Source organism: Perna viridis, chromosome 1, assembly GCF_037379345.1.
Source record: "Perna viridis isolate PV_CMFRI_1.1 ecotype Kerala chromosome 1, ASM3737934v1, whole genome shotgun sequence".
Classification (NCBI taxonomy): Eukaryota; Metazoa; Mollusca; class Bivalvia; order Mytilida; family Mytilidae; genus Perna; species Perna viridis.
Window position 1 is genome coordinate 39,405,056 of NC_142445.1, and position 16,441 is coordinate 39,421,496.

General features: G+C 30.8%; 1 protein-coding gene across 1 annotated transcript in view; it reads left to right on the top strand.

Moving 5' to 3' along the window:
- Window positions 1-209: 209 nt before the first annotated feature.
- The window catches only part of LOC148628707 (adhesion G protein-coupled receptor L4-like), a 35,881-nt gene continuing 19,649 nt past the window's right edge, over window positions 210-16,441 (top strand). Inside the window, exons 1-7 of the mRNA XM_088592890.1 lie at window positions 210-294; window positions 5,061-5,100; window positions 9,003-9,281; window positions 12,775-12,975; window positions 13,558-13,704; window positions 13,980-14,081; window positions 15,202-15,305. Of these exons, the coding sequence (XP_088449016.1) occupies window positions 217-294; window positions 5,061-5,100; window positions 9,003-9,281; window positions 12,775-12,975; window positions 13,558-13,704; window positions 13,980-14,081; window positions 15,202-15,305 (951 nt within the window). The 5' untranslated portion in view covers window positions 210-216. The remainder of the gene's footprint in view (window positions 295-5,060; window positions 5,101-9,002; window positions 9,282-12,774; window positions 12,976-13,557; window positions 13,705-13,979; window positions 14,082-15,201; window positions 15,306-16,441) is intronic.

Consider the following 16,441-nt stretch of genomic DNA (forward strand, 5'->3'; position numbering starts at 1 on the left):
TAAAATAATGCCCTTTTTAGTTCAGTTTAAGGGCGGGAAGACTTTTCCTATAATCTTTATTAAATTTGTTCTAAAATTCATTAATTAAAATATCTCCCAATTAGCGTTTGATCTGATGCAAATTATTCATTAAATATTTATCGCTTTTGAATGCATTCTAAATCCTACACATGCGTATTAAGCAATCATTTATGCAATGTTTGGAAGAGTGTTGACATGTTTTTTACCTGTTTGATTATTCTTCATTTTAATCTGCTGTGGGCGATTAATTGTTACCTATTATTCGGGAATTTTGTAAGTTAGAGATTATTTTGAATTTTATGTTCAGTATTTGAACTATTAGTTTTTTGTATATAAATTTTCTAGTTTGTTATACATATCATTAGCCAGAAGACGATTTTATTACTAGATGAATATCTTTCTTAAATGTTCAATATTGAAAAAAAGAAGAAATCGCAATATATTTCCAGTTTTAATATTTCTGTTACTTTCGTGAATGATAAGAAAAGGCAAAGAAAATAATGATTGCACGAAACATAAGAATTTTTGTTGCAACTGGAAATATTTTTAACTGCGTGTCGGGACTGATGGTCACCAACATGTTAGATATACAGCGCCTCTGAAAAAAAAAACGGCTGTAACGTTAAGTCGAATATTGATGTTTAAGCCTTGAACACAGGTTCTAAGCGAAATCCTCGCATACACACATGAACGCTGGTCATGACATCAAATATATATATATCTACAACAATGTAGTGGATTTTCAAGACAGTTGTCATTGAGTAAAATGCCTTTTTAGAATTAAAACTGCGACTTGAGAATATATATATGTCTGAAAAATTCCTAACGATGTTAGAGCTATCAAATTTGCGATGCAATTTTTGATCATTCTCTCCGCGGGACTCGAACTCGTACCGCTGTGACATCTATGGCAACACCGACTGCACGAAGTCCAATGCCCTAGATCCCTCGGCCAGCTAGGCTATATAAAAATATAGCTTTCGCTGGCCGCGTCATTCCTCCACGTAGGATTAATCTAGGGATGTAACTTAGTACACGATGTATGGTAGTACCGGACAATTCATGTAGGTGCTATTATCTAGCATAGAGGATCGAATTAATTACCAAAAATCAGCATCGCAAATTAGACAGTTCTAACATCGTTGGGAATTTTTCAGACCTTTCTATACGTTAACATTATCTTCCCTGTATCAATTTGATCCGATGGAGCAGTGTAGCGAATAGAGTCGTCACATTAATGAGAAATATGTACCCCTACCCCACCGGAATATCGCTTCAATCGAAATATTTTTCAATGTAAAAACCCCTAGAGTATTAAAGCTTCAGTGAAAAATGGCTGATATTTTCTGTTTATTTTTAACATAATTGATACTATTGGGATTCTTTTTTGTTGAATTTTGGCGATTTTCGTAGTCAGAATTTATCAAACAGTGTAAAAGATGGGATTTTCGATTTTTCGTTCAAAAGTCACATAAATTTGACTCTACAAGTTATTACTTGACTAAAACGTCTCGATAAATAATTTAATTTTCAACATAAATGATCGAACCACGAAAAACTAATTTTCAAGACAGGATGTTCCAGAAATGTTAAAAAATATTACCTTTACCTCTAGAAAACTGGTCTCAGTGTCAAACATAATTCTTATTCATAGCATACTGACATTGTAGAACTCATATTTCAGGTATTCATAATTAGAATAATGACGAACCCAACATATCTGATCAATTTAGGCGCTAAGGCTTTCCTTTTGGGGTGACAATTACTATAAGTTAGAAAAAAATGGGAATTTTCAGACTTCTCTTCTATATCACCGGAAATGTCCTTATTGTTCAGATAACTGTAGCTTAAACAAGCGTTTGTGTGCTACGACCCAACAATATAATGTCTTAGCTTCAAAATGAGCCCAAGTAATGAATATTCGAACTTTTCCAATTCAAGTTGGGTGGAAAATTGCCACCCTACTCGTGATAAAAAATCCCTCAACATGAACTAAAATGTTAATTTTTGGCATATAAACGGTGTACAATAGACATGTTGGGTGGCATGGTTTTATTTTTTGATGTATTTAACATATCTTCTCATTTCAGAGGTTTTATTTCAGTTTCAATGTGACAATAATGAGTTTTTCATAAAAAACGGAATTTTCAGAATTTCATATTTTCTTCAGTTTCAAATATAATTGACAATTTCTTTCAAATAATGTACTTCAAACAAGCTTTTGTATATTTAAATAGAATTATATAGTATCTTAGCTTTGTAAAGAGCCCAACTGATAAATATTTGAACTTTCCTAATTAATTCCAAATAGGCGAACAATTGCTACCCCTACCCATGAAAAAGTTACTAAAAAATTAACCCAAATGTAAATTTTTGCCAAATAATCGTATGTAAAAAAACAAGTTGTGTTCTAGTGCTTTATTTATCGATGTATTCAACATACCTGTTCATTTCAGGTGTGTATTTTTTTTTAATTTCAATGTGACATTTCTGAGTTTTTCAATAAAAATAGGAAATTTCGGATATTCATTCCAGCAGTAATTGGCAATTTTTTCAAGTATCCGACTCCAAACAACCTTTTGCGTATACAATCACATCTATGTAGCATCTAAAATTTCTAATGAGCCAAGACATCGCATACTTTAACATATTGTAAGCCATATATGCTAAAGAATGGTAGATTATATCCACTATAATTTCTGAGAAAAACCCAGAATTTGTATGCGGTAGATTTGCATTTTTTCAATGGGGTTGGATACATGCCATTTATGGTAGTTGTTTCTTTAAAACCTTATATGTATAAAAATTATGATAGCAGACAAAATCAAATCATGTAAAAACTGATATTTTGAACAAAAAATATACAATATACCTGCTAAAATGCGTGATAATCTGTTTTATTTTTCATTTATGTCTTTCTTTAATTTCTATAAAAATTGTCACTCCAAAAGGTAATCTAGTGCATGAATTGAACAGATATTTAGGGTACATCATTATCTTAATTATAAATGCCTAAAATATGAGTTTTACAATGTCAGTTTGCTGTGAATGAGAATTATGTGTGATACTGAGACCAGTTTTTTAGGGGTAGTGGTAATATTTTTAGCTTTTAAAAAAACCTTTCTTGAAAATTATTTTTTCGTAGTCCATATGTGCAGCAAATTTAATCATCTATCGAATAATACCAAATTTCAGACGTTTTAGTCGAGTAATACCTTGAATTTATGTGACTTTTGACAAAGAAATCGAAAATCCATCTTTTATATTTTTGATAAATTCTAACTACAAAATTCGCCAAAATTCACTAAAAGAATCTCAGAAGTATCAATTATGATAATACTAAACAGAAAATACCAAAATATGTCATTTTTTACTTTTTTTTTATAAAGTTCCAACATTGGGCTGTATGATGATATCTAAAGATGTTTAGTTCGTTCACACATGATATCTCAAAAAGGCTTAGATGCACAAACAATTGAGTCATAAAAATCTTGGCTTTTTGACCCAGTGGTGTACAAAGATAAATACCGAAAAAGAATTCGAGAATATTATTGGCGACAAAATGATTCGGCAATGGGAAGTATAAAGGTACCTAAAAATCACCATGAATTTTATGAGTGGGGGTAGGGTACACGGTGGACTCTCCCAGCCCATTTATATTTATACATCGTTCATCCTATATTTGCACTATACTCGGCGTCACATAAATAACATACTGTTAAAATTTGAATAAAAATATTTTCTACGACTTTATTGACACCTACTGTCGTTTAAATTGTCTCATTCGTTTAGCCAAACTCAAACTCTAGACAGCCAATTAATAAGACATTTTGGACAAGTTCACAGTAAGTTTAACATCATAAAATGATTTTGAACAATTGCTTCTAAAGTCTATTATCACATTTGCATTCCATGGGTTTTCCTATTAGGAGAATTAGTATGTAACTCAGGCAACGCCTGACATGATATGACATCCATTAAAATTATCTGCTGAAAAAGTAATAACACAACTAATATAATTAATATATCTTATACCTGATGGCTATGTTTATACTTACATTAATACTTTTGCATAATAAACACCTGCATGCGTCTCGGCTTTTTATTATCGATTCGCATGTACCTGCTTTAACATTTCATTGATATTTAAGAAGTGCACTTCCTATTATGAACATACTTGTCTTGTATCAAACAAATGCTTCATTTTTTTGTCACTTTATGTTGTTGATAGTATCTACTTCGTGTAATCTATAGCTCAAAATGTACAGAACAAATATTAATAACATTTTGACAGTGTTTTATATATTGAATCAGTTCACTTATTTCTATGGACTTAGAATAAATATCTAATACGCTCCCGGAAGGAGCGTTAATGGTTGTATTATCAACTAGGTCCTGTATACTTATGGTCACAAAAAAACAATTAATATATATTCGGTATGTGCATGTAAAATTGGGAGCTTAAAAATAGCATTATGGCAGTTTGATTTTCGGATAATTTGTAAATAATATGGCATCTGAATGTTTACAAAAATGACTAAATCAGCTTATTATTACAGGACAATTCGCCCTAAATATATTTCGGACCATGACAACCCATAGTTCCTAACGAATGCCTGACATTTCGACTCGCAGACATTTCAGTTCATGACAATTTAGAGAATGCATTAGGTCAACAAAAACTGTATACCATGACAAATTTTACAACTTTGGAATTTTATAAGAGAAATGCAGGGCTGACAAAAATTACGTAAGGTGTTTTGAATTTATGTGTCTTCGGGAGCGTTTTAAATTTCACCTTCCTCATATTATGAATTTTGATCAATTGGAAATACACAAGTTTTCGGTTCAGAATTGTATACATAATTGTTTGCATAATTACAATTTAGTTTCATTTTTTTGCATATTTGGGTGTGCCCGTTTTTAATCGCTTAATCGCTTGCAAGAAATGTTAAGATTTTGGAAAAAAAAGCTTTCAATTCTTGGCATTAAATTCTTCACTTTTCATTAATGTGAATGTCATATTTGTTATTTTTTAGAATAGATGTGGCGTTAGGCATCATACATGTACATATACAGGTAAGAACCAAAACACATCTGATTTTTTTTTCTAATAAGGATGTTTAAATTATTATTCATTTACGTCAACGATAACAGTAAGATTTAAACATTTCTCCCGTTCAAACCGATGAGTAAAAATGCGCATGACTTTTTAACCACCAGGTGGTGATTAAGTATCTGCGAGAGTTTTCAAGTCAATTAACATTTCCGAGTTTGCTATAGATTTCATGGGATAATCATATTCTCCTTAAATACTCTCATGAATTTTTCCTCTCTCGATAGTACAATTTTTAGGATATAAATCTAAAATTTAACTATCTCAAGCAGAGAAATCTTGTAATCCCATCGAGACTGAAGGATAAACTGTATGTAATTATGTAACAAGCAATGAGTTCTACTTTTTAAGGACATTGAATACCTGTAAACGTATATGGGATGATTCGGAATGATCTACCAATCAAGTCAACGGGATACCTTAATACGTCATTATGGCATGTTAACTATAAAAATAGGGGAATATTCGCAAAAGTGACATATTTTAAGAGATTAATGGACCGAAATACCAGACGACTGAATATAGTATCTTCATTGTGGTATTTTAAAGCCTGTCGTAGTGATGCAATGTTAAAAAAAAGAAGTTAAAGGTCAACATCAAATGCTCAAAAGGGTAAATAATTTTTTGACATTTTCTTTGCAGCCGCTTAACTAAAGTTGACAACATTTGAGCGAAGGTTTGCTAATGCATTTCTGCAAAGTGTGAAATGGTCAAAATTATTTTTTGCCTTTTGTGTTCTTAAAATATGCCTCCGCCTGGAAGACTCACAAAATTAAAAAAAATGTAGAAACAAATATAAAAACTACAGACAATTTGTTAATTAAATACAACCAATGGTACATTAAGATATTTTGTGGAATGTTTGAATGAAACCCTATAAAGACCAAAGCGACACATTTGCTTACAAAATTTTACCATCAGATTACATGTTTTGTCAGAAAGACGGTTTATGTTGGCCAGTTTAGGCATAATTTACAAGGAAGACAGATTGGAATTTATGAAAGACAATACATTTATTTACAGATTCATTTGTCCTTACAGTTCCATAGTTTGTGTCGACCACTGATTTATGCCCCTGCCTTGACCATCGTTTCCGTCAGCCCAGACCCATATCATCCTATTCCTTCTTTTTTTTTGTAGAAAATATTATAGTATGGTCGTATCACTACTTTCGACATAATCTTGCAACCTTTTCATGGAACCTATTACGTATTTTCATCTTATAGATATGATATATCTACAATGGTGTTGCCATCATCTCATTTGGTATTGTTCTTTATATGTATATGTAATTATTGATCTTGATTGCTTGGTAAATTATCAAATTCAAAACTGTAAACGTAGGTCTCATTTTTTAATAAGTACTCTAATGGTATTGCTTTATGAATGCCAAAATTTTCTACACCTGGTAGACTAGAGAACAGTATGAATGTCAGCTACGTCTGTTCAATTACGTTGCATTCGGATGACATTTACAGACATTTGGATTACAATTTGACATATCAAGATTAAAATAGAAAAGGCTCGTACGCACATGGTTTCCATTAGGCATTTATTTAGATGTGTTTTCACTTCATTTGATCTTACCCTAAAACTGCATGTCAATTAATTCTGTTATTTTTTCAAATGATCTCCTCCATTGTTCAAACAAAAGTTAGAATCAGTATGGAATTGTTTGTCAATTTCACCAGTCACAACACAGATCGTAAGCTTATGTAAAGCTTATGATAAATATAATTGTATAGTTACTATCAAAGCATTTACTTTTGGATTTACTTACTCACCTACCCCTTGACAAATGGTTGCAATGAACTTCGCTCCACTCTGCCTTTATATGCTATACATGGCTATGTGATGAAATATATTTTTTTGAAGCCTAGATGTATATTTTTACCCTCCATGATTTGGTCATCTCGCAAATAACTATTTTGTGTGGTGTTGAGTAATGTAGACGTAATTAGTCGATTCTGAGCTATAGTATGCGTTGTTTATTTATGGATCCCATTCTGAGTATCACTCTAATATCATTTTTAACTTCGCAGTGGGCAGATAATGATCAACAGTTGACATTGAGTGTTATGGCAAAACGTGAGCGACAGACACATTATACCAGTCTATTTTGCCACACAAGAATTATCATACAGAAGTTTACAAAGAAAATACTGCTTGACACGACATCCCATTATTAGAGTTTTTTCTACTTTATTTGATATTTATACACCTAGGTCTTTATTTCATATGAAATGAATTTCAGCAGAAAATGAGGAACCCAAAATATTTACATGCGTTTGCTAAGAAATGTATTTATTCCAAACGAGTAATACTGTTTTCATTAAATTTTTCAAATCATATCTTTTCCTTTTTCAAAATCTATCATAACACCTCTTTATGCTTTAATATTTTGCCATTCAATTCGTCTGTATACATGTAAGTAAAAAATTGTCATATAATGTGCCAGAAACTATTTTAATGGTGACATCATCAACATAAACAATTCATTTCATTGTTGGTGAAAACAGTTACTGACAAAAAATTTATGATAAAAGGATCCAATGATTGCATAAAATAACTTGATATATATTGCTTACATATGTCAATATGTTATCATGTTTATTATTAGAAAAATTATCATCAGTTGTAAGACATCGAAAAAACTGTCATATTAGTTTAAGATGATATAAGATGGTTGGATTTTGATACTCACTTATCACTTTGTTATTTGAGGAATTTCATTCAAACTTTCCAAAAAAAAAATATCTTGATATACAACTGTTTACATAAAAAATGTAAAATCAAGAAATTAAAACCACGTCGATATTTTTGTTGGTTTTGAAATTTTCGGATTTGTTTTTGGTCTTCCAGGAGAAGGCGTATTTTGACAATCAAAAAGACATAATATAATACTACATATGGTGTAACAGTCTTCTTTATTCATTGGTTATTCTGATCATGGAGGAAAACGACAACACTAAGGTTCATATCCAAAATACATTATCTACATATGTAATATTTTAATTAAGGATTTTCACTAAATAATACATAATTTATGGGCCTGTTAGATTACATTGACCTCGAACTTCGTCCTTGAAGAGGTCCATATATTCCGTATGGACTTCCGTAATCCATAATCTAAAAATATTCGACTATTATTCACTTCGCAGAAATTCTTTACTAAATATATGCTCAAATTTTGTCGAAATAAGTCAAACGGATTCAAGAAAATTTACAAAAATGCACACATTTTGTAATATTCATGAGCCTTAAATGTCATCCTTTGATTTTAAATTTTCGAAAATTCTATCACTGAAAACCATTACGACGGACCTTCAATGCAACGTCTTTAAAATACCTTCAAAATACTATCGTGTGGTATTTTGGTCAATAAATTTTTCAAATTCACCCAATTATCTTCCGTAGATAATGATAATGATAATGATAATGAATCCCCATCGCATATTTCTTATTAAAAAGTACATTGTCAAATTAAATTTTATATTTCTAAATTTTGTAACATTTAAAAACTGTTATTTCTAAATAAAACAATACACTTTTCATTTCAATTATAACTTATAAAACAATATCAGCCATCCCCCATTCCGTATTTTCCATCCCCCGTTCACCATGGAATTGCAGGTTTTCCCATTACAAATACAGTATCAAAATCAGTAAAACAATAAAAAAGAGAGTTATTATATTGTCTGGTCTCTGTCTATGGATTGCATTCATTTGATTTCAAATTTGGTTCCCTTGATCACTATTCAACAAGACAGGGAACATGATTTTTCTTCCTAATAATGTATGAGAACAACACCTTTAATTTACTTAATTTTTCCCTTTATTTTTCCTTTTTCATATATAAAAACAGATAAAATAAAAACAGATAAAATAAAAACAGATAAAATAAAATCTGTGGCAATTACAAACAAATCAGGTTCCGTATATGAGGGAACAGAGCTGCAAATAGAGTGTCGAGCTGAAGCCTTTTCAAAGATTTCAAACAGTAGATTGGTTTTGAAATGGACGTTAGATGGAGAACCCATTAACCCAACAAGAATTTCTCGGATTAAAATTACTTACAAAGGAAAGAGAACAACACAATTATCTTCTACCTTACAGATAGTGGATTCCAAGGAAAGTGACAGAGGTATAGTGTGTAACATTAATAACCACATTAGTAGATTCGGGGTACCCCTTAAACTAATCCGTAATTAAATTTACTAAATGAATGTACATATTATCATTCTTAATATTGTAATTCTGCAGAAAAACCTTACAGAAATATCATCGTGCAGAATTTGCAAAATAAAGACTAAAACTTGCCTTTTTGTAAAAATTGAACAATATCTGATATTAGAGTGTAATTTGTTTAGAAACAATATTTTAATATTAAGAGGACGTCCACGGAAACAAACAGGCTGTGGGTAACACATGACAAATTTTGTTTCCAAAAATATATCTATCAATCAATCAATAGATAAATATTATTTTTTCCAATTCATTGCATCTTTTCTCAAAGTTATATGTTGGTTTTTGATTAACTGAAACGGTTAAAGAGAAAACATTACATAGAAATCATTAAAATTCATTGACAGGGAGATAACTCTTTAATTTTTGTTCATTATTAGGGAATTGTAAAAGCATATTCTGAGCCATCCGTTGTCGATTTATAAAGACCTTTGAGCTATTTGACATAAATACGATACAAACATTACGTTGGGAAAAAAACATTTCCTTAGATAAAATTATCCATGTGCTATTCATATCATTGGAACTGCCTGTTTCACATAGACAGTTTATTATTATATACAATTTAGCATTTTGTTTGCATTCTGTTTAAGTTGAAGAGTAACTGGGAAACTTTGCTTTTCTTTTCAAAAACAAAAGAAAAGGAGGGAATTTTCAGCTTCGCCTATATAAAAACTCCAGTTTACAAAGCATCTTAAATACAACTTTCACACATATATAATATGTTGAAAAAGTTTACTGTGTGGTTTGTTAAAAACATTTGGCCTTGACTTAAGCATTTAAATATTTTTACCTGCCAAATTTGAATAATGCTTAAATGGATTAAAATTATGTAATTACATTTATTCATATTTAATATTCTTATACTTCAATCATAAAAGGCTATTGTAGGACTTCGAGATTGAGGATTTCAAGACTTGATTGTTCTTGGTAAAAGTACCTATTCAAATATGGTTCTTCCGGTCACGTCATTACGGAAGATTCAAACTTCAACGAAGATGAATTTCTCCGTAAGGTCCTTTCTAAAGGTCCCAGTTACCTAAACCACGCTCCATGAAAAAGAACTATTTTTATTTCATATCTACAATGCTTACAAAAGTCATTTATTGCACGTTATCGTATTTTGAAATCGTTTTATTCACAACTTACATATTTTCGGTATTCAAGATATAGTACAGCATGCCTTAAAAGACAGGTAATTTAAATTTCAAAATATATAATGCATACCAAACATACCAACATGATAATAATTTCTTTTTCCATCTGATCTTTCCTATATTTGAAATGACAACAGTAATTTAGATCAAAGAGGAAATACTCAATATACTGTTTAAAACGAGCCTTTACATAGAATTTATTTGCTAATTCGGTTTTAGCTCAGATCATAGTTTATAAAAAGGAGTTTAAAATTGGTTTATTCTTTCAAAGTTTTGATAGTAAAGATAGTGGTTTCACACATTAAATGACGAGTTTCCAATAATGATATAAATCCATCGCCTGATTCCTTCAATAAACTACAGCTAAGACGCAATTATTCTCTATTTAAACTATTTAAAGGAATTTTATTCCATTCCTTCAAAAAGTGTGTTTATTCTAATGTACATAAAAATGAGCATTTAAAAAAAAGCACTGGTGTATGTTTTCTAAAATATCATTTATATATTATTTATATATATATATATTATTTGTTATTATATCAATATGTTGGGGTAAAAATAAAAAAAAAATAAATGTTTATATCGTCATCTTATTGTCATCTTTATATCGAGGGTGACGTAAAGGTATTTTATAAGAATTCAATTTATGCACTTAGAACCACTATGGCTCTGATTTCAGTCAAACAGTAAGTAATTTTCTTCAAATCACATGGTCGAAAACAGTTCAACATATGGGTTAGTTCGGCCAACTAAAAAATTGTCCCAAATATTCTTGGACATAGGACATCCCCCTACTTATATCAAATGACATATATATGGATAAAGCCTTTTAAGCTTATTACTCCGTACTCATACAGGCTTCACCTGCCACATATTAAGAAGAAAGGCAAATATATTACCATTGCAACATTTCAATATCGTAATGCTTAATTTTTTATTTCAGACAGTGCTATACTTTGGAAGGAATACATATTTTGAAAAATGTAGGGCATTTGCCCCTGAATTTGATCCTAAATATCACTCTGTTTTAATTACATACACATTTTAAATCATTTAATACAGATATGAGGAAATTGACATGTTTTATGGCCAATTAGCTCATAGCTCCTTCTCAACAGCTCGATTCTTTTTATAGACGTTTGAATGAAATACTTGGCATTACAAGAAGATAGGCATGAAAGAAGATCAATATCATTTAAATGCAGTTAGAGATAAAACTTAAGGGTTTTAACAGGTCAATCTCAACAGTGAAACTGTGCCGAATCTGCTTGTTTAATTTCCATGAAATCACAATAATCAGAATATATATAATAAGATTATTTGAGACACATACATCAAATAGTTGATAGTTAAACACCACAATTATACATGTTCACAGTAAAGCGAAATATCCTAAGTGTGGGATTGTAGAATTAATTTTAGTTCTGTAACGAAAATTCATTTAAATGAATTTTCAGACAGTTTAGAAAGGAAAAGGAGAAGTTATTGCATAAAGGCAAAGTGTATGACCGATTACAATATTTACATTGAAAAAAAGTTGCACTTTTAAAAAATTGCAGAAATTACAAGTTTAAAATGACATGTTCACAATGATGTACAGATAATATTTTGCTTAAAATTGTCCACTATATAAAGCAATTACAAAAATATATCCCTGTGCAGGTCCGGGTGTTTAAAGAATAGGCCTGCAGCAGCGCTAAGCTTGTCGTAAAAGGCGAGTAAATAGTGCTCAGAACCCTAGCCGGGGGCTAGGGCGCTTTGCCCACAGAGCAACTGGGATATGTGCCCCAGGTGGTGGAATGGGGTACCCCTGGCGTGTTACATGCTGGGGTAGTCAGGCTATAATCCTGAAAACCTAACCGCAAACCATAGTGGTGCACCGTGTTGGGAAAGATGCCACGTTCCTCGCACGTTAAAGAACCCTACTGTGGTATTCTTCCGGAGTAGGAACCATACGGCTCCGCCACAGGAGGCTAAATTGCCAGAACCTACCCAACTCTCCCTATTTCGAGTGCCAATCAAAATTTGTCGATCCCATTGTCCTTGTGTCCCATCCCTTTTTCATTTCATCATCATTTCATGTTCATTTTATCATCAATTTCATGTTCATCGTCTGAATATAGCTGAAATATTGTTGCTCGGACGTTAAACGCCAACAAACAAACAAACAAACAAAAATATAACTAAAAACTGAAAATGAAAATATGATTTATCGTATACTAATTCAAACTACAGGGAATTACACATGCAACGTTCTCCTGGGAGACGAAAAAAAAGTGGCCAGGATTAAAATCCTGGTTTATCGATATACTGTGGAAAGTTCGTCCATGGGAATTTTAAATGGCACAAATGTTTCTGTTACTTGCACATTATTCCCGGGACATGAATTGGCAAAGAATCACTTGAGATTTTGTGTAGATGGGAAAAGATTAGTAGGTACGTATTTTTTTCTATTTCGTGCAAATGAACAGTAAAAGGGGTTTATAAGTTGTTTCGTGTTTTTTGTTCCAATAACTACATGTGTATTATACAACATTTTGTTTTTTGGAATAGTAAAAACTCTCTATTAAATTTAAACTTAATAAGATACGGTCTCAATGATAAAAATTAAAAAAACCAAATAAACAAAAGAAGAAAGAAACACAAATAATGTCAGGCCCTCCCCCTCCCCCCAAAAAACACATATTCAAAAACAAAAATAAATAACAAAAGCTAACAATACAATGAAAAAAAAAGACGTAACAAAACTAGAACAAGAGCACAAAAAACAAAACAAAACAAAAGCAAAAACAAAACGTAAATAAAAAAAAATCATTCAGCTTTTTCATTCAAATGTTCTATGTTGCTTTTTACAAAACAAAAATAATTAAACAAAAATTTATACCCACGTGATGTAAAAAAAAATCAAATGCAAAACAAACAAATAAACAAACAAGCATACATACAAACAAGTTTACTGGATCAAAAACGAAATTAATTTATGGTTTTCATAACACTAGTAAAATATATATTTCACAGAAAATGACCCAAGAACGAATTTTTATGTAAATAAAGGAGTTCTTAAAATATATCATTTATCACGTGATACAATGATTTCCTGTGGGTGGATTAAAGACACGAAATGTTCGCAACACAAAGAACTACATATTGCTGTATTCGATCAAAGTAAGTTATTACATTGTGCTGTTTTTAATATTACTTTAAAGGGCTATACACATTTAGTTTTTACAAGATTTGTGTCAAACATAATGTTTTCTTTATAATTGTAAGAAAAAAAAATATTTGGCATTTATTCAAAAAAAAAAAAAAAAAAAAAAAAACATTTGAATCACACACAGTAATAATTATCATTAGTTGTCTTTACAAAAAAAAGATAAATCTTCTGCCGCCTCAGTTGTATCATTTATGTTTTTTTTTATTAATTTTATTTCCAAATTCAGAATATATACCATGCAGAAACCAGACGGATGGTAGAAATGTTACATGGCCGCAAACTGCTCCTGGATTAACAGCCACTAAGAACTGCCCAACTGGCTACGTTGGTAGGTATTCCGATGAAGTTCTTATGCTTTTGTGTTTTAGAACTCACCTACTCCCGTTTGGAAATTTTCTGTTTTATCTATACATCGCTTATGTTTCTTTTTTTTTCTTTTAGTACAAGTGATTTTTTCCAAACATAGTGTGTAATCTACTTGGTATATATTAATTAAAATTCAGTCATACATACATGTAGGTCCTGAACATTCGAATTCGATAGGTATCGGAGTTATACCAAAATGTTTGGAGTTGTTAGAGCACAATTCAGCAATTTTATTGTTACACTTTTCTTAGATTAAGGTTAAATTAATCAATTTTATGCTGACACTTTTCTTAGATTAAGGTTAAATATAATATACCGGTAAAAAGTACAGAATTTTACATAATTTTCACAGAAAATTAGAAATCACATTCTTTTATATGTGTTAGAGGAAGGTTAGTCCTAACATGTGAAATGCACGTGGGCTGTCTTCCAAAGTATTGTTGATAAACAAGTGCTTTGAAAGTATCTCCGATTTTTTACATATCTAAATATGGGTTTCCTTCCAAGACGTTATCTAGGAACATAACTAATCTAACACGACACACATCTTAAATCTGAAGAACATTAACCTCTGTTACGACGCGTCTTAGTTTTCATTTATGTATCGTGATTTTTCATATTTTCTTCTGAATAAAATTCCCGACTCTTACCTTAATCATGAATGTATTGCATACATTGATAACTATTTAAACCATGTTTAGCTTTTTGAGCTAAACAAGACACAATTTACTTGACAATTAGTTATAACTCCACCAATAATACATATCGTATTTCATATTAATGATTTTCTTACAATTAAAAAGTGAAACGAAAAAAAGGAAACATTACACATGCTTCTAGTCGTGGGTAGAGTAAGGGTTGCTGATGTGTTTTTATATTTTTCGTTTGATTACTTCCACTTTCTGTTTATGTTTCTTTTTTAGGTTATCAATTCATCACTTCGTCTTTTTTTCTGCTCTTTTTTAAGATTTTAAGCAGTGTTTGTCCATTACTTTACGGAAAACACAGGTTAACGGGTTTACGTAGTTATTTAACAGTTTCAGTTAACAACTGTAAAAAACATTAGTTTTCATAATTAACAGGTATTGCATTTCGCAAATGCAGGAAAAATGGCTTCATTGGGAAATGGACTAAAGCAAGTTACATTAACTGCACTAGAGAAAAGATAGCTGAAGTAGAGAAAAAGGTTCGACATCGCTATAAATACTATAATAAGAAATATTTTAATAGCTCTTTACTATATCAATGTTTTCTTTCATATTGTTAAGTACATGATGACTTCCACTTCTGGACTGCTTAAACGAATCAGTTGAAAACTAGGAAGGAGTTGCTTTAAAAAAAAACAATACAATACAAAAAAAGGAAATTTTATTGCGTTAACCAAGAATTTATGCTGATAATCTGAAGAAATAACAATCAAAGTGTTTGTCAAAAATTTTCCTTTTTATGATATTGAAAGGTCAGATTTAGTTGAAATGCACTTTAAATGTAAAATTTTCCCGCACTTTTTCCTTATATTAGCGGTAAAAAATATCTACGCAACAGATGCTTAAGAATAAATTTGAATAGTTTTTCAGTTGTTTTCTAGTGGTATTTGATTTATTCTAGGCTAAAATGACTACATTGAGAATTACGGTGTGTCTCCCATTGTTTGGTTCTTACACAGAATGGCACCTAATACATGTTAATAGGTTGAATACTGGCCGTTGTGAATAAATTAAATAAGATAATGATTTTTTGAAAACAATACTTTTATGTCTTCATTGTTGAACTAATTTTAAAAATCGTATTTCTTATTTTGACTCGTCATCTTGATTACTTATCTGTCTGTTGCAGTTAAATTTTCATTTTACAGTATTAAATTGATATTGATGTCTATATAAGTTTAGAATACATATACATTTACACGGGTGTATCTAAGACCTAGATTCAACATTTTTTACAGTTATTTGCATACATCACATGACAGACTAAATGTTTATCGTTTTGCTAGTTATTACTTGCATTTATCATACTATATTGTACTAATGGTCTTGTCTTTGAATTGCTAATGAATGACTTTAGCAAATTTAACGAAACCAAAGTTTTGCTACAAGATTGAAGTCATCACTACAGAAGTTTTATGGTCATCACCATGAACTCGTGGATCGTTACTGTTTATCCATCTGATTTGTTCAACGTATCATAGTTTTCATTTCCTCTTTCGTCTACCTCGGACTTGACTTTTTATGAGCAAGTCAGTGGGTGTTATTAGAAAAGCAGAGGACGCTTACCCTACCAGTTCCCATGGTCCGTACTTCCGTTTTTTAGTGGAGTCTAAAT